Genomic DNA, 23,384 nt, shown 5'->3' with positions numbered 1-23,384 from the left:
TTTGTGACTCTCCGGGATGTCTCTCTTGGCTTGTATTAGGAAACATCAATGTTCTGACACTTGGCTTGTGAACTCTGAGAAAATCCAGTGATAAAAGTATTATCTTCTGACCAGCCTGTTCTAAAAAGTGAGATCCAGGACAACCAGGGCTGTTATATAGAGAAACCCTGTCTCAAAAAATCAAAAAAATAAAGTATTATCCCCAAACGCCACAATTAGACGCAAGATTTAAGCAACAGCACATGTTCACAGCCCCTCCTTTATTTTCATTTGGTCATACACACTCTTTAAAAAAACATGCATACACTAACAAAAGAACCAAACGTTAGGAATTAGAAAGGCATAAAACAGGACTTACAGATGGAAAAATACCCCAGGCATCAGAACAAACTAAATCAACTATTGAAAATGCCTTTGTTCAAAACACAACCATATTTGGTTTTTATACAGGATTTTTATTTAGGATTTTGTTTTGTTTTTTTAAAAAAGGGACCCATTCAGAAATAAGGGACAAGTTTCTCAGACCTCTGTGGGTAGGGCCTTGGCTTTTCCTTCTTGAGGTCTTTTGTTAACCACAGCCTCCTCCCTCTACCTATGCACTGCAGCTGAGCTGTAGGCAACCTGGGCCTGCCCTGGAGACACGAGCTACAGAGCATCCAGGATGTGATCAATCTTGGTGACCAGCTCCTGGCGTTTTCCCGAGCTGAGCTTTTCATTCTCGAGGTATGTATCCTTCTTTAGCTTGCCAGCCACCAGCCTCTCTGCCTCCACTGCCGACTTCAGCACCAGCTCCTTGACCTGTGCATCCAACTTCTGCATCTCGCTCACCTGGCAGAGACAGAGCAGGGAAGGGTTTGAGAACTACCCTCTCACCCTACTCAACGAGCCCCATGGCTTCCCAGGCCCACAGATCCAGAGCCCCACATGAACAGTCAAAATTCAGCAAAAAGCAGTGCCCATGGTAGAGGGTGGCACCAAGAAAACAAGCCTGGCTCCAAACGGTAGCTTCACCACCTACAGGTCATGTTCTTGTCAGCTCTGACAAACAAGCTGCTTTCTACCCTGACACCTGGTAAAAACCATGGGACCCCAGTTTGGAATATTCCTTTCCTCTATGTGAATATATGCTGCTGTGACTGGTTTAGTAAAGAAGCTGGACAGAATAAGGTTGTATGAGAGACCCAGACAAGGACACTGACAAGGCGGCGGAGTCAGAAGTCACCACACATGGAGAAGAAACAGGAGGTGCAAGATGAAAGAGGTAACACTTCATGGCAGAAATTAACACAAATGGGTTAATTTAAGTTGTAAGAGCTAGTTAGCAATAAGCCTTGAACTATCGGACTGAGCATTTATAATTAATATTAAGTCTCTGAGAGGTTATTGGAAAACGGCTGGGAACAGAGCTGATTGCAGTCCCAATGAAAACTCTGCCCACACCCCAGCAAGATGAGTGCACACAACACAGGCTTCCTAAGTGTGCCCTTTCTCTACTGGGACCAGACATTAGTTGACACACAGAACTCATGTAAGCACATAAAGAACTGTTTCATGGTGGGTGCTACAAAGGAACTAGGGTTAGTAAGAGACAGAAGTGAGGGTAGAGCCGCTAACGAAGCCTAAGAACTCTGAGGGGCACTTTCTAAAGGAGGTAATACTTCCCTTATAGATAATAGCTGGCTCGCACAGTACATGACTGTCGGGGCTCTAAACACTGACACAAACCGCTTTCAGGTACTGGAAAGACTACTGACTTCCCATTACCCATAAGGACACACAGACACAGAAATTGGATAATCTGACCAAGTTTAGAAAGTCTGGGTCAGAGCCAGTGATTTAGGTCTGGGTGCCTCCCCTCATCCCCCCTTTCAAAATTTTACCCTCTGGGCAGGATTTGCCTCGATCCCATTGTGTAGCCTGTCTGGACTTCATCTGAAGATGCATGCCCCTACACATATACACACACTTCCAGAGTGCTAGGATTACAGGCATGGCATCTGGAGCTGAAGACTGGCATCTGGAGGGAGGACACTACCCTCACTGCCAGGCACAGGGACACAGAGCTGGAGAAGCTGCAGAACTTCTCCAAAGCCAACCTACAGATGCCACAAAGTTTCGTATCCCACCACAAGCACTGACACCACTTGAAGAGCCCATGGTCCTGCACATGTGAGTATCTGGGGGCACCTGGAGCCGAGCCCAGCCCAAAGGGCAGGATGGGTGCTGCTTCCAACAAGCAGAAATAGTCCCTGAAGGGGGCATGAAGGGCCGCAGACAAGTGGCTCACAACACTAATACTTACTCTGTCACACAGGTCAGAGCCTTCCGTCTTCAGCCTGGACTGCAGCACAGCAATCTCACTGGTCACAGCCTTGTGCTCTGTCTCCAGGCTCTTCTTGCCACTATTGAGGGTAGAGACATCCCGGGACTGCTTGTACTTATTGATGGTCTCGTCAAAGTGACGGTAGAGGCCTAACCTCTTGTTGACCAGGGTCAATACCTGCTCTGTGATACAAGCCACCTTCATCCTGGCTTCTGCGGCTGGATCCTGGAGGGCAGAGAGACCACATCTGTCAGCAGATAGGCTGGTGCTTACTCCAACTTATCTGCCATAGATGCCTACTGCCACTAGCCAATAGTGGACACCTTAGGAAGCCGGAGTCAAACCCTTCTGACACTTAGAGGACCAGGCTCTACTACAAAGGCTGGAGGAGATATCAAGATGAAGCAAACACTACTTTACAGTTCCACAGGCTCACAGCCTTGATCAGGACAGTAATGGTAGAATGTGCCATGAAACTGGCACAGCAAGAGCTCATCTCTAGCCGTCAAAGACTTCGGGGAGACCACCATAGGGTTTCAGGAACTTCAGGAAAGAAGGTGAACTCTTTCTCCATTTACCATCCCTCTCCAGATCCTCTCACTGTGTATCCACTGGCAAGGCCTGCCCCACAACTCAGAGGCTGGCTTAGGTCCGGTGGACACAAGTTATCTTTACCTAATAAATCCTTAGGACGTTACATGAGGTAGATGTAGGCACAGTAAGCAACGACTGATCACTCAAGTGTCTATCTGCAGACGCGCAAGTGATAAAGCTCTGTGAACTGATAGAGGATTCCAGAACATGCCCGACAGATGGAAAATGCTAAGTACAAAAATATATTCAGTCCCTATAGAGTAAGAAGACAATAAAAAATATCTGCCTAGACCCTCAGCCAAACATTAGGTGGAGAGAGAGGCCAAATTAGAGATCTCCGTCGGGTCCCTCTCCTTTGGAGCTCTGGGAAACATTGAGGAAGGGGGAAGAATTTTAGGAAAAAGAGGGGTCAAAGATACCAGGGAAACATGGCCCACAGAATCAACTTAGCAGAGCTCATACGGGCTCCGAGAGACTGAAGTGGCAATCACAGAGCCTGCATGGGTCTGCACTAGGTCCTCTGCACATGTTATGGTTGTTAGCTTGGTGTTCTTATGGGAGTGGGGTTGTCTCTGACTCTTTCACCTGCTCTTGGGACCCTCTTCTTCCTACTGGCTGCCTCACCCAGCTTTAATGAGGGTTTGTGCCTAGTCCCATTGCATCTTGTTATGCCATGTTTGGATCATATCCCTGGAAAGGCTGCTCTTTTCGGAAGGGAGAAGTGGATGATGGGGGGGGGGTACATTATATGAGAGAAGAATAAAAAATTATCTACCTTATTTTTTTTTTTTAGAACCACAAAATGTCTAGTAGCAACAGATGAAATTAATTTCCTTTATGGCAAAAAAGGGAGGACAAGGCAGAATTGCCATTCAATGATTCTCCTACCTCACCTAGTGTCCAGGTTGTTTCCACAACCAAAACAAAGGAGAAAGCAGGGACTTAACATGGTGTGCTTCTGATCACATTCTCAGACACAAGCAGAAGGCTATGGAGCAGTCAGTGGCCGCCTGGCACGCCTGATGCTCTGGGTTCCACACTAGCACCACAGGGGGAAGAAATCTCTCTAGGGAGAATTAGCAGAGGCCAGAAAAATGTAGGGGATTACGGCCACCCACAAGGTCCTATGGACTGTCTGACAGCTAGGAAGAGAGCAGAGTACCTTGGTGATGGAAAAGTCCAGACGGACGTAGACGATGACGGTGAAGAACAAAATGTAGAAGGCAGCCACGACCAGCAGAGGCTCCTGCAGCATGAGCACCTTGTTGAAGGTGTAGTGCACCTGGAGGAGCCAGGAAAAGGGTGTCAGGGAAGACCAACTCAGATCCATAGCCTAACACCACTGCTTTCAGCAGTACCAACAACGAACAGCAAGCACCGTCACTCACCACAATGTCTTGAATGTGCTGCTCAACCAGATTTTTCTTGTAGGCAACAATCACCGGGCGGCCGAATGTGTCTAGGTAGGTGTAGTGCAGCTCATCCGCGGCACGGCTAATGTCGTAGGGACTGTCTACCTGGATGTTCCTGGAAAGCACAGACATAGGTGAGGGTGTGGAGCTGCAGAATTCTAAGACTAAGAGTCAAGGAGGCCAAGTTAACACTATGCTATCCTGCCCACCAGAGGCATCTCCCCTCCCAACTGCTAACTCACTATCAGGAAACTGAAGACGAGACAGTCTCCCCCAGCACTCACAAGGATGGGTTCGCAGAGTGAGCACAGCTGCCCAGCACAGCCCACCCAGAGTCTCCTAGGGACCTAGAGAGTTGCCTTGGGAGGGTGCTTTTTCAAATGTTCCCCCCCCCCCCCCCCCTCGAATCATAGTCTCTGTTAGGACTAGGGCATGTGTATCACTTTCTGTAGGTCAGGCCTACAGTCCCTAGAGAAATAGTAACACAGTAGTCTGGCCTGAAGGAACAACCCCTCCTCCATGGACCAGTCAAAGCACATGTCATCCTGGTCACTGGAGTAGATATATGAACCAACAGAGACCATTCAAACACTGTGACAAGAAACCAGGTAAGTAACATAAAGCTATAAGCAGCTCTCACCAAGGACAGGAGCCCTGTAGCCCATCTGCTCCCACCAATGTCCTCCAGACACCCCAGCCAGTGGTTCTCTGCACACACAACAGCAGTACTGAGCTTGAACCCAGGGCCTCCCAGTGAGTTACATGGCTCCAGTCCTTGCCTCTGCACCTTCCTTTCCAACACCTGGCTCTTTAAGTTAAACTCTCATTTGATCAACATCTCTTTCGCAAGTTGCTCAAACTAAGCAAAAATGATTGCCGTCTGTTACCAAAGACACTGAGACAGGCCTAGGAAATGGCACCAACAGCCGTTCCACTCAGTCACTCGCTGGGAGCAAAGTCTACCAACCTTTTTTATTAAACAGGTACTTTCTACATTTAGCCCAGGTTGGCCTGGAATGTAGCCCAGGCTGGGCTCCAACTCAAGAGCCTCTAGGCTCCAAGTCCTGTGATTACAGGTGTGTACCTCTGCAATGCCCTCCACATTCCTCCCTGGCATTAGATTCAGGCCATTACTCTGGTCTACTGGGCCGGCTCTGACTTCTGCTCCAGGCATATGGAGACACTGTGCTTTTGGAAAGCTTCCTAACTAAACCACGTGGCCTCCTTTGAATGGAACTTCCCTTTCCTAGCTTTAGTCAAAGGTTCCACAGAAAGGCTTCTGTCAAAGCTATCTAATGAGTACCTACACTATACCCGGAACACAGGTCCCTCGTCAGACACCATGCACTATCAGAGAAATGGGGTGCAGAGGAAAGGAACAGTCTCTTACTTGGCTCCCTCAGGCAAGATGATCTTCACTGTCAGAGAATCTATCACTTGCTCATCAAACACGTGGTCCACAAACCGCATCTTCAGTGCATACTGATCACCTGAGGACCAGCAAGTACAGGCAATGGTGTGAGCAGAGAAAGATGGCGGAGAGGAAATGTCAAGACATGAACTTTATCCTCTTACACAAAGGGAGAGATGTTATCAAGAGTTCACAGGCAAGAGCTGGTGGTTTGAGAGCCAGAGGTGACAGAGCTGGCTTTTTGGCTCTTCTCCCATTGCCACAGAAAGACAGAACAACTATAAACAATGTTGAAATCCCCGGACACTTAGAGCACAGCCAGCACAGCATCCTCTTCAGCTCACTGTGCTTACCTGCAGACCCTCACCTGATCATCTAGCCATGACTCTCAGACATTCGTACAAAATTATGTCCTGTGCACGGGTCGGCCTCAAGGCCTCTCGGGGAGGGGGTGGAATAGTTATTGCTGGGGAAGACTGGAGGAAGGGGGCTCTCTCATGCTAACTTTCCAGCGTGACTGCTTTAGGATCACCACACCCCTGCCAGTAGGTTCTCACCTAACTCTGTAAGTCTAATGAACACTGGTTCCCCAAGGAAAACTTCGATGGAATCTAACTTTGATTTCCCACTGGGACCTTACAGGGTAGGCAGAGCAATAGATATGGCTAGTCCTCCCCATCCCAGGGAAAAAGTTCTCACAATACATCAATAGCTAAAAGACTTGCAGGTCAGCAGTGTCTGTGAAGGAGAGAGGAGGAGGAGGTGCTACAGGGCAACTGATGGGACCAAGGAGAGAAAAACATAATAGATAACCTTCTGCAGAGTCTCAACTGATACTGTATGTAGGCATTACATTTACAAGAGTAATTTACACCAACCCACAAAAGGATAGGTAGGTATCTCGGCATTCCTAAGAATAATAAGAGAATACTCTCCTTACATATAAGCATTGGTGATTTAATTTTTTTTCTTAAACAAACACAAGAATTTAAAAGAAAAAGCTGGTCCTTTGCAATTCTTTTCTTACTGTGTTCAACACTCACCCAGGTTATAGAGGTATTCATAGCTTGGGAGGTTGTAGCCAACAATGTAGTGTGTCTTCCACCCACCAAAGAGAGGAAATCGAGGCCGGATTTCCATTTCCACAGAGTCATCCAAAATAAGGAGGTGGCTGGTGGAAACATTACCAATCTCGTCGCGGTAATATACATCCTGGGCGGCAGCAGGAAGGATGGTCTGCAAGAAAGCAGAATGCCTTCTAGAAACTTCAGGAACCTTCGCAGAAATATGACCCAGTAAGCATAAAGCCAACACCAGACCCCAGACAGTCACTTTTCCCAAGGTTTCAGAAGATCTAGACATCATATCTATTTCAATGAATGATAAAATCTTCTCAACAAAATAAAATATTTGCAAAGACCCTTGTGCACACTAAAGTTAGAAGAAGGAAATTGAAGATAAGGAATTGTATCAAATTGCTAGTTTACAGTTTTCCACCCAATGAGCTTACACATCTTCCAAATGTACTGATGAGGGAGAATGCAACACTCACTGTTCACACAGGGAGTGAGCATTTCTGTAATATGTAAATATATGTAAATATTTCTAAGAGGTCACCTAGACAAAGGCACATTCAATCTCTTCATTTTTTAATAGTTTACGATGATGCTGAAGGAAGCCCATACTCATACTTCTCAGTCGTCTTCCCATCTGAGAGGTTGTTTCATTCTCTTACCCTCATATTTAAAAGCTGTACTACATACACATCACACACAAGCACACAAGTTCTTATTAAATGTAACCTTAAGAGTCTTAATAAACCTCAATTCTGCTTCATAAAAACAAAAATCGCCTAAGACATAGTAGTATACCCTTGCACTTAAAAGGAAGCACCAAGGAGCTCAAGGCCATCTTCAAGTTACACCAGATCCAATCTTAAAAAGCAAGCAGCAGGGGTGGAAAGAAGGCCACGCAGTTAAAAGAACTTGCTCCTCAGTCATGAGGACCATAGCATGGATCCCAGTATCCAAGTCAGGCAGTTCACAAATGCCCGTAACTCCAGTTCCAAGATAGCTAACACTTTTCTAGTCTCTTCAGGTAGATGCTCATACACTCACAACACACACACACACACACACACACACATAAAATAAATCTGTAAAACAAGGGAATGTTTAGGTGGTGGTGGTACTATGAATAGGATTATCTTTATTCAAATTTTCTAAAAAAACAAAACAACCATAGTCTAGGGCAGTGGTTCTCAACCGTGGGTCATAACCCCAACAACCCACTTGAGGGTACCTAAGAACATCAAAAAAGACAGATATTCATATTTCTATTCATAACAGTACCAAACTTAAAGTTATGAAGTAGTAACAAAAATAATGTTATGATTGGGGTCACCACAACATGAGGAACCGTGTTAAAGGGTGGCAGCGTTAGGAAGGCTCAGAACCACTGCTCTAAGGCCAAGCAGGCACAGTGGCACATGTCTATAATCCCAATACTTAGGAGCCAAGGCAGGAGGTATTTTGAGTTCACGGCTAGTCTAAGTTACACAGGTCATTCCAGACTAACCCACGCTGCACAGAGAGAAGAAAAAGCAGTATTTATATAATACAGGATGCTATTCACATAAACACAAGAACATTCTCCTTAAAGATCCTTCTGATAACACTGATACGCAATATCGCCATTAGTTTGCTGTGGGAACTCCTTTAGCCAAAAGCCTTTAAGATACTGCCCTACTCTGGGTGTAGTGTCATGCACTATAAATGCAGATGCAAAGCATGCACGGGCTTCTTGGCTGCTGAATTTGGTTCCAGTTCCCAGCGAACATAGAGGACTGCAGATCACTACCCTTTCTGTGAGTTCAGCCCCTATTAAATAAACCTTTATTATACTCCATTCTGGGCTAGTGTGGGACTATTTTATTATGAACTGCAACAATTAATCCCCCAAACCTTCTGATTAACACTGATACTAACATCACCATAGTTAATCCTCAAAATTTCTGATTAACACTGATACTCAACAACACCATTAGTTAATCCCCCAAAACTGAAAAGCAAGAAAAAGGACTGATAAAGATACAATTCCCACAAGGTCCAAATTGGCCACTCATACCTTAAAAGAACGGATGGAGGAAATGCCACTGTCAGGCTGTCTCTGGTAATCATAGCGGGAGAAAGGCCCCTTCAGCACTGCGCCTGTGTGCTTCAAGTCCACATTCTCTTCCACAGCAATATTACCCCAGTGAGAAACCTCAATGACCCGGGTCATACTGGTGATGGTCAAGAAAGGGCTGTTGTTTTCATAGTGTACTTTAAAAGTATCCTAGAAGGGAAGTAAACAAACAGTTCATAGCCTTGGCAACAGAGATTCAACATTATTTTAAAAGAAATTAACTAGGGCTGGAGAGAGTTAAGAGCACCGACTGCTCTTCCAGAAGTTCTGAGTTCAATTCCCACCAACCACATTGTGGTTCAAAACCACGTGTAATGACATCTGGTGCCCTTTTCTGGCCTGTAGGCATACATGCAGACAGAACATCATATACATAATAAATCTTTTAAAAAAATAACTACAGAGGGCCTATGCATCAGCCACAGAATGGTTACTAAGCACCAATATATATGGAGTGGTTTTAAGGCCAAGAAGGTGTTAGATCTCCTAAAGCAACCAGATATAGGTGCTAGGACATGAACTCAGGTCCTCTGCAACAGTAGCGTGTGGTCTTAACCACTAAGCCATCTCTCCAGGCCTTAACTACAGAAGGTTTCTTTGTTTTGTTTTTGAGAAAGAAACTTGCTCTAAAACTTCAAAAAGTGGTCATTTATGCCCATAATCCCAATACTCAACAAGCAGAGGCAGGAGAATCACCATGAGTTCCAAGGCCAGCCTGGGAAACAGAGACCCTGTCTTTAAAAAAATAAAATATAAAATAAAATAAAATAAAATAAAATAAAATAAAATAAAATAAAGGCTGCAGCAGGAAGATGCTTATACTGCAGGAAGATGGGTCTATGTTTTGCCTTACCTGCCTAAGGAACATGGTTGATTTAATAAAGAGCTGAATGGCCAATAGCTAGGCAGGAGAGAATAGGCAGGACTTCCAGGGAGAGAGAGGAACTCGGAATGAATATAGGTGCATGGGAGATGCCAGAGAGACATGGAGAAAGTCAGATGTACAGAATGGAGGAGATACAAAAAGCCATGTGGCAAAACGTAGATTAACAGAAACAGATAAAGTTATAAGAGCTAGTTGGGAACAAGCCTAAACTGTAGGCTTTCATAATTAACAGTAAGTCTCTGTGTCATTATTTCGTGGCTGGGAGTCCAAAAAAGTCCCTCAAGAAAGCCCAACCATATAAGACCAGGTGTGATGCCACACTTTTAATCCCAGCACTTGGAGATAGAGGAAGGCAGATTTCTGAATTTGAGGCCAGTCTGGTCTACAGAGGGAATTCCAGGACAGTCAGAGAAACCGTTTCAAAAAACCTAAAAAACAAACAGGGTGTAAGTCCCAGTGTAGGGATAAGTCCCGCCCCTTAGGGGGCGTGTTCACCTCGGGCTAATTTTTGCCTATAAATTTGGAGAGCGAGCTCCCAGACGCTGCTTCTGCTTTCCTGGTCTCCGCGATCGGTGGTTCTGTAAGTCTATTTCTCCATTAAAGCTGTATATATTTTTACAATCTGTCTGCATTCGTTTATGCCATTACATCCCAGTCTCCACAACCTTTGCTCTAGTTGACAAACATAAGCAACAATACTAGATCTTCAGCAAGTGGAAATTCTGAGTCCAAGTGTCTGCATAATTCTTCAAGTTGTCTGCCAATTCCCCCAGAGGTTAGCTTTATTTTAATCTCAGGTAGGAACAGCAAGGTGGTTTAGCAAGTAAGGGCACTTGCTGTTACACTTGGGACCCATATAATAATAGAAGAGAAATGATTACCAAAAGCTGTCCTCCAGCCTCCAGACATGTGCTGTGGCACTCACACCAACACATCTCACATATACTCACACATACATACACACACTAAAATTTTAAAAAACTATCTGGGGTTGAGACTATATATGGGTTAGTGCCAGGGTGCTTACCCAGCACACAAAGGTCCTAGATTCAATGGGGAGTAGGTTTGGGGTCTCTCTGGTCACTGAGTAATGCCCTTTGATGAACTTGCCCATAATTCAGAAAGGCAATATAAAACTAGAATGTTAGGAAAATACCCTTCTTTCCAAAGTCCAGTAAGATAAGCAAACACATTTTATAATTTTATAAATTCTCTTATTCTCTCACTCTCTAACCACATCCTTTAAGATTCAATTCAGACTCCTACTGAACACTAAGCAGTGCTGTTGGCAGAGGTTGCTCATTTGCTCCTGGCTGCCCACACTGAAATAATCACACAGAAACTGTATTATTACAAAACTGTTTGGCCTATTAGCTCACGCTTCTTATTGCCTAGTTTTTTGTATCTTAAATTAACCCATTTCTATTAATCTGTGTGTCGCCATGTGGTTAGGGCCTACCGGTAAGGCTCTGTCTGGTGTCTAGCATCTGTCTCCTGTAGCAGCTACATGGCTTCTCCCTGACTCTGCCTACTCTCTTCTCTATCAGCTTGGAATTCCCGCCTTGCCCTTTTCTGCACTGTAATAGGCCCAAACCAGCTTCTTTATTAACCAATGATATTCACAGCAGACAGAGGGGAATCCCACACCACAGTGCCAATACTATAAGGATGGCAGCTTCATGCTGCAGGAATCATAGGTACAGCTCACTGACAGAGCACATCCTTAGCATGCCTAAGACCCTGGATTCAACTCCAAATGCACACACTTGTGGGCAGACTCAGACTCAAATACACACACATACAGACACACAAGAACTTATTTTCATTCTTAAAATGCTCATGGTGTTTGTTCTGTTTTGAAACAAAGAATATGAAGCCTGGCTGGCCTCAAACAATCCTGGTATCTCTGCCTCCTGAGTGTTGGTTTTACAAGCAACTGCCATCATTTCTAGCTTTTTTTTTTTTTAATATTTATTTATTTACTATGCACACAACATTCTGTCTGTGTGTATGTCCGCAGGCCAGAAGAGGGCACCAGACCTCATCCCAGATGGCTGTGAGCCACCATGTGGCTGCCGGGAACTGAACTCAGGACCCTTGGAAGAGCAGGCAACGCTCCCAACCACTGAGCCATCTCTTTGAATCAGGTGGTCATGGCATATACCTTCAATCTCAGCACTCGGGAGGCAGAGGCAGGCAGATTTCTGGGAGTTTGAGACCAGACTAGTCTAAAGAGCGAGTTCCAGAATTGGCTCCATAGCTACTGAGAAGCCCTGCCTTAAAAAAACCAAAAAGAAAAAAAATGTTTGTTGAGCTGGGGAATGGCTGCTTACAACTGCAAAACCATCTGTTGAGGGAGACTGAGGCAGGACTGCCACAATTTTCAAGGGCAGCCAAGGCACAGTGTCAAAAAATATTTTTTTTAAATTTCATGTTTTGATATGCAATTTTTTTACTTTAGAGAATATATTTCCAGAGCTAAAGAGAGGCCAACAGTTAAAGAGCCCTCCTTCCAGTGGTCGGCAGTTCATAACCACCCGTAACTCTAACTGCAGGGATCTGACTCCTTTAGCCTCCGGGGTCATCTGCATGTATGTGCACATACCCGTCCCCCAATATACAATGTTTTTAAAAAATTATTTTTTTCTTTTTTTGATCATTCAAGACAGGGTTTCTCTGTGTAGCCCTGGCTATCCTAAAACTCACCACTCTGTAAACCAGGCTAGCCTCAAACTCAGAAATCCACCTGCCTCTGCCTCCCAAAGTGCTGAGATTAAAGGCGTGTGCCACCACTGCCAGGCTAAAACAAACAAACAAATCTTAAAAATATCATACATGTACTACTTCTGACCCAGGCACAGAGGTGCACACCTGTATCCCAGGACTTGGAAAGTAAAGGCAGAATCAGGAATTTGAGTCATCCTCAGCTACACAGCCAGTTCCCTAGGCTACATGAGACCCTGTCTGCCCCTCCCCCAAAATCTATTGCTGAGAAACATGCAGAGAAATGTACATTATGGTCGTAAGTAGTAAGAAGGCAAAAGAAAACAAAAGCCTAGCCATTCATCTATAACAAGCTGGCAAATAATCCAAGGCAAAAATCAGAGAAATGGCTACCAAAAAAAGTGTACAATGCAGTTACTAAGCATAAGAATTAGGCAATATTCTATATAACATAATCTCTACACTAACAGCATTATCTCTAGTCAAGCATGGCACTGCACACCTATACTCCCAGTGCTCCAGAGGCTGAAGCAATAGCCTGTGCTACAAAAAAGCAAGACTAGAATGAATTCCAGGGAGCCAGTGCTGGAGCTCAGTAGGAATCTTACCTATTACGTGTGAAGTTCTGAGTACAATCCTCAACTTGGCAAGAAAAGGGCATTAGATCCCACAAGACTAGTTATAGACAGCTGGGAGCCACCACATGGTCTGGAAGAAGGTCAGGTCCTCTGGAAGAGCAGTCAGTGCTTTTAACTGCCCAGTCAATTGTTGTTTTCTTTTTTGACACAGGGTCTCACTGTGTATCCCTGGCTAACCTGGAATTCTATGTAGACAAGGCTAGCCTCAAACTCAAGATATTCTCCTGAGTCTGGGACCTTGCCCCATAACAAAATTTTTATCATGAATTAATTGCTTTCTCTCCCAAAGTACCAATTCCAAGGCCCTTAGCCTCTGGTCTGCTTACTACCACAGTCACCCCAGTTTCTCTCCTTGTCCATCACGACCCTGCCCTCATTGCCTTCTCCCATGATGCCCACTTTCCAGTCTCTGAACTCAGCTCTCAGGAGGACGTTAATGAGACTAAGAGTTACTTCAAGATAGGTTCCGAACATTTTCTGAATGCCACCCGGCACATACCATCCAAGCCTGGCAGTGATGGTCTCTGAAACCTACCTGACTGTAGGCAGGGATGTCTTTGAAAGGTCCATAATCCAAGACGTCTTCAGTTCGTGTGGGGTTCCCCAACTTGGTGTAGCTTTCCACATTTCGGGAGGCAAGTTTCACTCTCATGGTTTGGGTCTTTGTTGGATAGGGAGAATAGAAATAATGGTTGCCCTCAAATACCACAAACTGTTTCTCTGACTGAGTTATCTGAGTCGGATATGGATGAAGCACATGGGTGTAGACAGTTTCCACAACAACCGAGATCTTGGACCCAGGATCAAGAGCAACTGGAAGCTTGACTGTGAAAAATCTCCCACTGAAGGAAGAAAGCAAGAGAATTAGAATTAAAGACACTGGCCCAGGCATGGTAGCACACACCGTTTTTTCATAGCACTCAGGAGGCAGAGGAAAGTTGATCTCTGTGACTTCTCAGCCTGTCTAATCTATGTAACAAGCTCTAGAAAAAGCAAGAAAACTAAAGATACTGAAATCAGCTAGTATTTCAAAGTCACAGTAAATTCTTTATCCAAGACGAAAGATATTGCCTTTAATATATTAACTTAAGCCTTTAAAGATGGATGTCCAGATGTTCATCCCTAGTTTGTTTATGATAATAAAAACATAAAAACTACCAGAGACAGGTCAAGTGACAGACCTCTAATCCCAACACTTGAAAGATAAAGGCAGAAAGAACAAGGATTCAAAGTCACCCTTAGTGATCTTAAACTCTTAGGGAGTTTAAGATCAGCTGGAGTTAGTGAGACTGACTCAAGAAAATGGGTGACCAGAGATATGGCCCAACAGTATGAGTACTGGCTGTTCTTTCAGAGGAGCCAGATTTGGTTCCCAGCAAACACACAGCAGTTCACTACTCTGACTCCAGTTTCATCTTCTTCTGGCCTCCGAGGCTACTGCATGCAAGTGGTGCACACATATATGCAAGAAAAACGTCCCCTGCCCACAAAGTCAACTAATTAATTTTAAAGTGACCCTGTCTCGAAAAACAAACAGAAACATTTTCTTTAAAAAATGGTTGGGGCAGAGAGATGAATCAGTGGATAAAAGGGCCTGCGGTCAAGTCTGACTACCCGAGTTCAAGCCCCAAGACTCACACGAGGAGAGAAGCACTACTGCAAGCTGTCCTCTCCTATGCATGTCCAGCTGCAGCATGCATACAAGTGAACAAGGAGACACTGCCTGTAAACTAATGAATCTTAATTTCCTAAGCCAAAAAAATGAATTTTTGTTAGACCCAGTATGCCATTAGTAAAAACTTGAAGGCTTTTAAACATGTTCCCATGTAATTCACCCTCAATGATTAGAATGTGGATGACTTAATTGAGAACTCACAGCACTGTACATCATATTGCTTTAAAAAGTTCACAACTAAGACAACACTTCAAGCCCTCCGTCTTCTAGGACAGTTTTATCCCGTTCTTGGCTTCAAGTATCAGATCTGCTTTTCTTTTCATGACTGGTCCTGAGTAAGCAGTGTTCATGTTTCCTTGTTAGTTATGCTGATGGCCCAGTCAATTCAAAACACCAGTACCATTCCCAGCAGATCCCCTCCTCTGTTAACAGCACTGCCATGCAGCCAACTCTAAGCTAGACAACTAGGGGATTTTCTCGTGTCTCTACCTACCCTACCTATCCCAAACATCTGGTTAGCCACCTTAGAAACACCTCTCGGTCTGCCTGCTTACCTTTTCCCCTTCATTTTGGTTTCACGTACTTCAAGGTTGCTGTCTTCCTCATCTTCTCCCTTTACCTATAACAGAAAAAGAGTAGTTCATTCTTTCTTATATTTTCAAGTTCTAAATTTTAAGCCAACTATTAACAATTATGGCTTAAATGAGAATGCCCTGCAAGGCTCATGCTTAAATACTTGGCCCCCAGTTGGTGTTAGCATTTATGAAGGGTTCAGGTTTGCCCTCTGGGGAGGTTTGAATAGGTATGGTCCCCACAGACTCATGTGCTTGAGAGCTTGGCCCATAGGGAGTGGCACAATTAGGAGGTGCCACCTTGTTGGAGGGAGTGTGTCACTATGGAAGCCAGCTTTGAGGCTTTTTATGCTCAAGCTGTGCCCAGGGTATCACAGTCTCCTGTTGCCTGCAGATCAAGACATAGAACTCTCAGCTCCTTCTCCAGCACCGTGTCTCCATGCCCCACCATGATAATAATGGACTAAACCTCTGAAACTCTTAAGTGAGCCCCAATAAAATGTTTTCCTTTACAACAGCTGCATGGTCATGGTGTCTCTTTACAGCAATAGAAAGCCCAACTAAGACAACCCTTCTGAGAGAATGTGTGTCACTGGGGGGTGGTCTAGGAGGTTTCAAAAATACTCCAACCATTCCCAGTGTGCTCTATGCCTCCTGCTTGTGGATCAAATGTGAATTCTCACTGCTGCTCCCAACTACCGCGACCTGCTACCTCTGCTCTAACCCTCTGAAACTAGAAGTGCCAAAGAAGTAAATCCTTCTTTCCGAAAGCTGCTTTGGTTTTGATGTTATATCATAGCAATAGAAAGGAAACTAATACCCCAACTTCTTTTTTTTTTTTTTTTTTTAGTTTTTCGAGACAGGGTTTCTCTGTAGCTTTGGAGCCTGTCCTGGCACTAGCTCTTGTAGACCAGGCTGGCCTAGAACTCACAGAGATTGGCCTGCCTCTGCCTCCCGAGTGCTGGGATTAAAGGCGTGCGCCACCACTGCCTGGCGGCCAACTTCTTTACAATATTTACGTTAAAGTAACTTTTCATAGTTTTCTTTCATGTGTGTGTTGTGTTGTGTGTGCATGTGTATGTGTGTATGAGGGGGAAGGAAGAGGGAGAGGGAGCGGGAGAGGGAGGGGGAGTGTGCACATGTGTGGAGACCGAGGCAGGATCTCTCCTGCTGTTTCTGCCATGGTGGGTACTCCACGCTTACTGGTCTGCAAGCTTCCAGGTGATTCTTCTATCTCTGTTTCCCATCTGAAGGTGCCAGTGCTGATATTACAGATGTGGACCACTGCACCAGGCTTTTTATATGGGTTTCAGGACTCACTCCAATCGTCAATCAGACTTGCACCATGAGGGCCTTTACCCCAAGCCCTCTCACTGGCCTAGAAATTTTGTTTGTAGTGCTGGTGATTGAAGTCAGGGCCAGGCAAATACCTTTACCGGTGAGCCATATCCCAATCCAACTTTATTTTTTATCTGAAACCATAAGATTAAGCCTGAACATCACGGAAGAGTTACTATAAACATTTTTCTAAACCATCAAATACACATAAAGACCTTATCTCCATGTTTACTTCCCAAATGTTCCAAAGACTTCCTTCTGGACATTTTCTTTTTCATATCAAAATAACTCTAAGTACAAATAAAAGGAAACAACAGAAGTCCCATCTGTGACCAAAACTTCTGATCCCACAGAGTGGCAGAAGTGCAAAGGCCTTAGGGGAAAGGAGCCCTAGGGGCCGCTATGGGACATGCTGTACTCTTATCCTTTAACGGCACCAGACATGCAACCAGGTTAACTCTAGAAGGCTGCTGAGGCTTCCTGGGTTGTTATCTGGAATCACAGACTGTGGCAGTCTATGTGGAAAACATACATACTCTCCACTAACCCTTGGTCAGACTAACCTATCCTCATGGAAAAAATAAAAAATTCTAGTACTGAAGCAGTAATTCCCAAGAGAGCATACAGCTATGAAGACTTCTATGTGCTGTGCTGAGCTGAGACTTGCACTCACGGCCTGCACAGATGGGCATGGGCTTTACCATTGCATCACACACCGCTCAATAGGAAGTCAATCTCAGAGCCCAAGCTAGCCTCACACTCCCTTTACGATGACCTTCAACTACCGACCCTCCCACCAACTGCTGGGATTGTTTGAGCCACCATCACCATCTCCCAACTCCAAAAGCAATTTCTTAAATATCGTTTTTAGTATTTCAGAAAATCCAAAAATTTTGCTTACTCAGAACTCTTTGTTAATGCATAGCTTACTGATATTCATAAAAAATATTGATGACTTAGTAAAAAGTAAAAGAGAACCGAGCATGGTGTTATAAAACTGTAGTCCCAGTACATGGAGAAAAGTAGCAAGATGATCTGAAGTTCAAAGTCATTTTTAGCCATCAGCATTCAAGTTCTAAATTAGTCTTAGGGCTATAGAACATGACCCTGTCTCTAAAAATAATAATAATAATAGTGATGGCTCAAACCACATAATCAGTATTGTCCTTCTACCACTTCCTAAAAGGGTTCCCATAACCCATCCAACCTCACCCATGTTCCCAACGCAGTATGTGCTCCTTCTCACATTTGGCGTCCCTGTGTCTCACAAGGTAGGAGTATAATGCAGTTCACATATACATCTGGCCTCCCTCCAGAATTAACACCACTGTGAATAAACCGAAATATCAGAACTAGTCTCATATCAAGGCCAGAAAGCAAGTAGTCAATAATGCAGGAACATAAAGGGCATGGAACAAATTATAAACCTTCATTTGTGGGGTTAACAGCTCCAAGGCAGATGCTTCCACAGTCATGTAATAACACCTATACCTCAAAAAGTTGCTGTAACAGAGAAAGCACTTAAAATGCCTGATGCAACCTTCTCTTTTCCTTTCTTTTTAATGTGTATGGGTTTTTTGCTTCCATGTATGTCTGTGCACCCTGGCACTGGTGTTACAGATGGCTATGAGGTATCGTGTAGGTGCTAGGAATTACATTTGGATGCCCTGTGCTCTTGACTACTGAGCCACACGGAGTGGCCCAAACTTGAGTGCCTTCTCCACCTCGACGGCTATGATTATATATATTGAGATCTCATGAAGTCATGACTGGCTTTCACGAACTTGGGCTGAACATTCAAAACACTTACGAGCGGTTCTGTAAGTTGAAAGAAGTCATGAATGTCTTTCCAGAAACAGCCGAGCAAAGCTGTGCTTCAGCGTGAACAAGGCTTGAGAGCGAAGGGGCCAGGAGTCACTCCAGTGACAATGTACCCTGCTTTATTATAGCTCCATTACAGTCAGGAGAATGTGGCGTGCTTAGGATGTGATACTGTAATTACTAGTCTCCTTCTAATAAAGTCGGTAATCACTTAGTGAATACAGTTTAATGGAAACAGCAATAAAAAGCAACCTGTGTGGATAGTCCCTCTACTCCCAGAGTCCACGATGGCTAAGCCGTAAAAGTGTGCTCACTGAAAGGCACAGGAAGCTAACGCTGCGGAGTTCCAACAGAGGCGGTGCGCTGAGGAAGAGAGGCGGGTTTCACCTTTCTGTACAGCACAGGGGAGTTCAAGTGTGAACATTAGCAAAGTGTTGAGCAGCAGCTTTAGAGGTGCGTTACATCAACCCGGTGTGATTAATGACAAACTCAGATAGATACCAGAAACCTGTCGTATTTCCGAATGCCGCTGGCTAGAGAGAACAGTCTACATCAGGCAGACAACTGCATTCGGGAATTTCGATTTAACTCACTGATGGGCCTTCGCTGGACGAGTACGTCCAGGGGACAGGGGGGAAAGCTAGGCGCCCGAAGCACCGCACCTGGCCACAGCCAAGATGTTCCTGTGCTGTGGTGTGGTGTGGAAGGTGGTCACCGGGGGACTAAGGGGTCGCCTCGGGCTCCGGAGCTGCCACGTGGGCGGCGCCCGCCGCTCCGAAGCTTGTGCTGACGTGTCCGAGTGGACACGCGGACGAGAGGGGCGGTGGACCCCGACCTCTCGGCTGTCCCCTCCACACCAGCCTTCCAGACAACCCTCAACTTTCCCGGCCGCCAGCCCCGGCCTCCGCAGGGATCCCCGCCGCCGCAGGAAGCCCGTGTGCTGCAGCCCGGCCCATTCTCTGCTCACCTGCACGCCGAGGTGCGCCAGCCGCGACTCGAGTTCCGGCTCCAGGGCCAGGACGAACGAGCTGACTCGAGACGTGGAGCCGCCGCCCGGGTGCGCCAGGACCACCTCGGCCGTCACCTTGGCCAGGTGGCTGCTCAGGTCCACCGTGCGCTTCACATCCTCGTTGACCAGCGGCGGAGCCTCCGAAGAGGCGCTGCCGGGCGCCGGGGCCAAGGACCCGAGCCACAGCAGCAACACCAAGCCGACCGGCGCCTCCATGTTCCCGAGCAGAGCGCCGGCGACCAGCGCCCCGCCCCCAGCCACGGAGCAACCGCTGATTGGACGACAGCACCACAAGATGGCTGGGCCCCGCCAGAAAGGACCCCGTCTCCAGGGCAACCAGGCAACCACGGGGCGCCTGACTGAAATCTTAAAGCGCAGGCCTGCTTCTTGGGGCGCAGAACTGTTCTTTACTACCGAGATGACACTTTAATGTGGCATCATCTAAGGAAGGAATTCCATATCCTCATGTGTTAGAACGATAGGAAAGGGTCTCCATGCTGCAAGCCCCTTTACAAAGGCATCTTGAGGATTGATTCCTCTGGTGCAATCATCTCCCAAAGTCATACAGAAGAGTTAATGAGTTAAAACAATGAACCTCAAACTAGTGCAGAAACTCTGCGCAGCACCTCCTATCAAGGAAGCCAGGATAGTAATGAGAACATCCGCTGGCATTATTGGGCCTTAAAACCATTTTTTTTAAAAAAAAAAACAAACAAAGAAAGAAAAATCACATCTATTGACTCTTTTGGTAAACCTTTCCTCCTCAAAAGTTCCCTTTTCACACTATCCAACCTCCAAGCTCCCTACATCAACGCAGGTGCACAGGCTCCCCTCCCACAGAGGGACTGCTGCCGTTCATTTGCTCTGACTGAAGGACAATTCTGCTTCTGTTGAGATTCTGCAGTTCTGCTCTTTCATTTCCAAGTTTCCTCAGTTAATCCCTATCTAACGAACACGCCCCAATATTGTTGCTTTAAGGATTTAGTTTCAATGTAAATTTTGAAGGAAATGGAAATATTCAACAATAACACCAGCTAATAATAAAAGAGAGAAGGGAGGGAAGGACATGCTCCACCCTATAGAGCAAAAGTCAGAAAATTAGCACCTGCAGGCCAACAATCTATCTGTCCATTAAGTTTTATTGGAACAGAGCCACATTTATTTGCCTGTGGCTTACGACTGCTTTCACGCTACAAGGGAACAGTAGTATATTTACAAAACAGACTGCGTGGTCCACAAAGCAAAATTGCTTACTGTTTGAACACTAATACTTACACAAAGCTGGAGAGATGGCTCAGTGGTTAAGAGAACTTGCTGCTCTCACAAGGGACCTGAGTTCCTCCAGTTCCCAGCACCCACACAAACAGCTCACAGCTACCTGTAGCTCACAACCCTGGGATCTGATGCTCTCTTCTGATTGCCACAGACACCCACGCACGATCTCTCTGCTCCTCTCTCTCTCCCTCTCTGTCTCTGTCTCTGTCTCTCTCTCTCTCTCTCTCTCACACACACACATAAATAGACATTTAAAAATAATTTTTTAATGCCACTTGGGTGTAGTAGTGCATGTCTGTAATCCTTCAGTGCTTAGAAGGCTAAAGAAAGAATACAGCAAATTCAGGACCAGCATAGGAAATTTTGTCTTAACTATTAAAATAATAATGATAGTAGAAAGTATGACTACTATTACTTTATTATCACCTTCACAGGGCAAAGATCTGCAAAGGGCAAGATAGCAGCTGCTTAGGACAACATTCCAAAATTAGAGACACAATTTTTTCAACTCTTTGAAACTTAAAAGTTATAAAGTAAAGTGGCTGGAGAGATGGCTCAGCAGTTAAGTGTACTGACTGCTCTTACAGAGGACCCAGGTTCAATTCTCAGAACCCACATAGCTGCTCACACAATAAATCCATTTCCAGTGGATCTAACATTCTCTTCCAGACACCACTGGCATTGCAGGAACATGGCACACAGACCCACATGCAAGCAAAACCCCCAAACACAAAAGATAAATAAATAAATATTTTAGAATAATAAAGTTATTATTAAGAGTGTTAAGAGGGGAACTGGGCAGATAGCTCAGTCATAAAATCCTTGCCACACAGGCATGAAAACCTGAGCTTGATCCGCAGAACCCATGAAAAAAGTCAGGCACGCCTTCCTCTTTCTGCTTCCCTGGCGTGTGCACGCGTTTTCTCTGTCTCTCTCTTCTTTTATCTCTCCTCTCTCCTTTTATCTCTTTTCTCTGTCTTTCTTTCTCCCTTTTCCTTAATAAATACTTATGGCTAAAAAAAAAAAAGTCAGGCACAGAGATATACCCTTGCAATCGCAGCACTGGGGAGTCAGAGACAGGGACATGTGTTTGCTCCCTGGAGTTTGCTGTCCACCCTAGCCTACTAGATGAGTTTCAGGCCAGTGAGAAATCTTGTCTCAAAAAGCAAGGTAGACAGCTCCTGAGGAAAGAAGCTGTTCCTGGCCTCTTTTGGACACTTATATACATATATGCACAAAGGGAAGTGTGAAGAAGGATTGGGAACACTACTTGCTGAGCGTGCAGAAGGAATTTAGGGGTGTTGCTCAATGGTAGAGCATGTGCTTCACATGTAAAAGATCTAGGGCTCAATCCTCAGAGCCATGGACACATACACACTGGACATACACATGGACAACTCTGGAAAGCAGGCCTCAGAGTAGAAGAAAAAACTGGAGCATCCAAAATAATAGAAAAATACAAAATAAGAAGAAAAAGAGTAGATAATAATTGGGAAATGAGCAGCATTGAATAAGCATGTTTGAAAGAATAAGCAGGCTATATAGCTCAGTGAGAGGACATTTGCCTCATATGGACAAAGCCTGATTTCCAGCCCCAACACTACAGTAAATAAAAAAAAAAAAACTAAATAGATAAATAAACAAATCCAGTGCAGCTGATAGGATCAGCTTATAAGCAAGGGTTACATGACTCACAATTTCACAAGTTTCAATCCATGATTGGTTAGCCCTGTTGCTTTGACTTTGTGGCAACACATTATGACAGAGCGAAACTGATCACTTAATAGCGGGGAATGAAAAGAGAAGAGGAGGAGCTTGGCCCCAGAATCCCTTTGGGGGTATCTTCCCTACCACTTTAAGAATCCCCACTTGGCCCACCTCTTACAGTTCCACCACCTAGCGATAGTGCCAAGACGGAGATTAAGTGTGCTGGTTAGTTATCGTGAGTCTGACACAAACTAGAGTCATTTGGGAATTCACCTCCAGTGAGGAATTATTCCCATCAGATCCGTCTGTCAGCATATCTGTTGGCTAGTTTTCCGTTACCAGGCATGGTTTTCTCCTGCTGACTGAGCCAGTTAGACAGTTGTTGGTTACAGCCAGGATATCGATGCCACTATTGCACCATTAGGGCTATTTTGCCATGCTTATGGGGAGCTGAGAAAGCCATGAGCGAGTGAAGTACTGAGGAAATGTGTCCTGTCAGCATGGGCATGGCCAGGTTAAGGACCCCATAGCCTCTGGTTCAGAAAGATTGCAAAGCTTCCCCAGGGGACTGAGTGCTTGTGTTAACAGTGTATGCAGAAAATGCCCATGAGAACTTCTCCCCCTGGATACTTATGACCTGAAGACCACTTGTCTACCGACTATTTCTACCAAGATTAGCTAAGCCTATCCTCTTGATCCCGCTGTACACCATAAATGCTTGTTTATCTTTATATAATAACCCCACCTCCTTGTTCAGCTGTATGAAACAACCCTACCTCTCTGTTCAACCTTATATAATAAATGTGCCGAGCT

At 45.1% G+C, this 23,384-nt stretch overlaps 1 protein-coding gene across 1 annotated transcript; it reads right to left on the bottom strand.

Moving 5' to 3' along the window:
• Positions 1-241: 241 nt before the first annotated feature.
• On the bottom strand, positions 242-19,843 carry Rpn1 (ribophorin I). The gene is made up of 10 exons (XM_050165424.1): positions 19,548-19,843; positions 15,404-15,468; positions 13,710-14,016; positions 8,867-9,076; positions 6,784-6,976; positions 5,720-5,819; positions 4,306-4,444; positions 4,080-4,199; positions 2,303-2,548; positions 242-828 (listed from the first exon to the last, which is right to left on the bottom strand). The coding sequence occupies exons 1-10, from the start codon at positions 19,803-19,805 to the stop codon at positions 646-648; spliced, it is 1,821 nt and encodes a 606-aa protein (XP_050021381.1). The 5' UTR covers positions 19,806-19,843; the 3' UTR covers positions 242-645.
• Between the last annotated feature and the right edge of the window lie 3,541 nt (positions 19,844-23,384).

Source organism: Alexandromys fortis, unplaced genomic scaffold, assembly GCF_014885135.2.
Source record: "Alexandromys fortis isolate MF-2015 unplaced genomic scaffold, M_Fortis_MF-2015_v1.1 scaffold_158, whole genome shotgun sequence".
Classification (NCBI taxonomy): Eukaryota; Metazoa; Chordata; class Mammalia; order Rodentia; family Cricetidae; genus Alexandromys; species Alexandromys fortis.
Note: the sequence above shows the minus strand (reverse complement) of the source record. Positions and strands in the feature narration are given on the sequence as shown.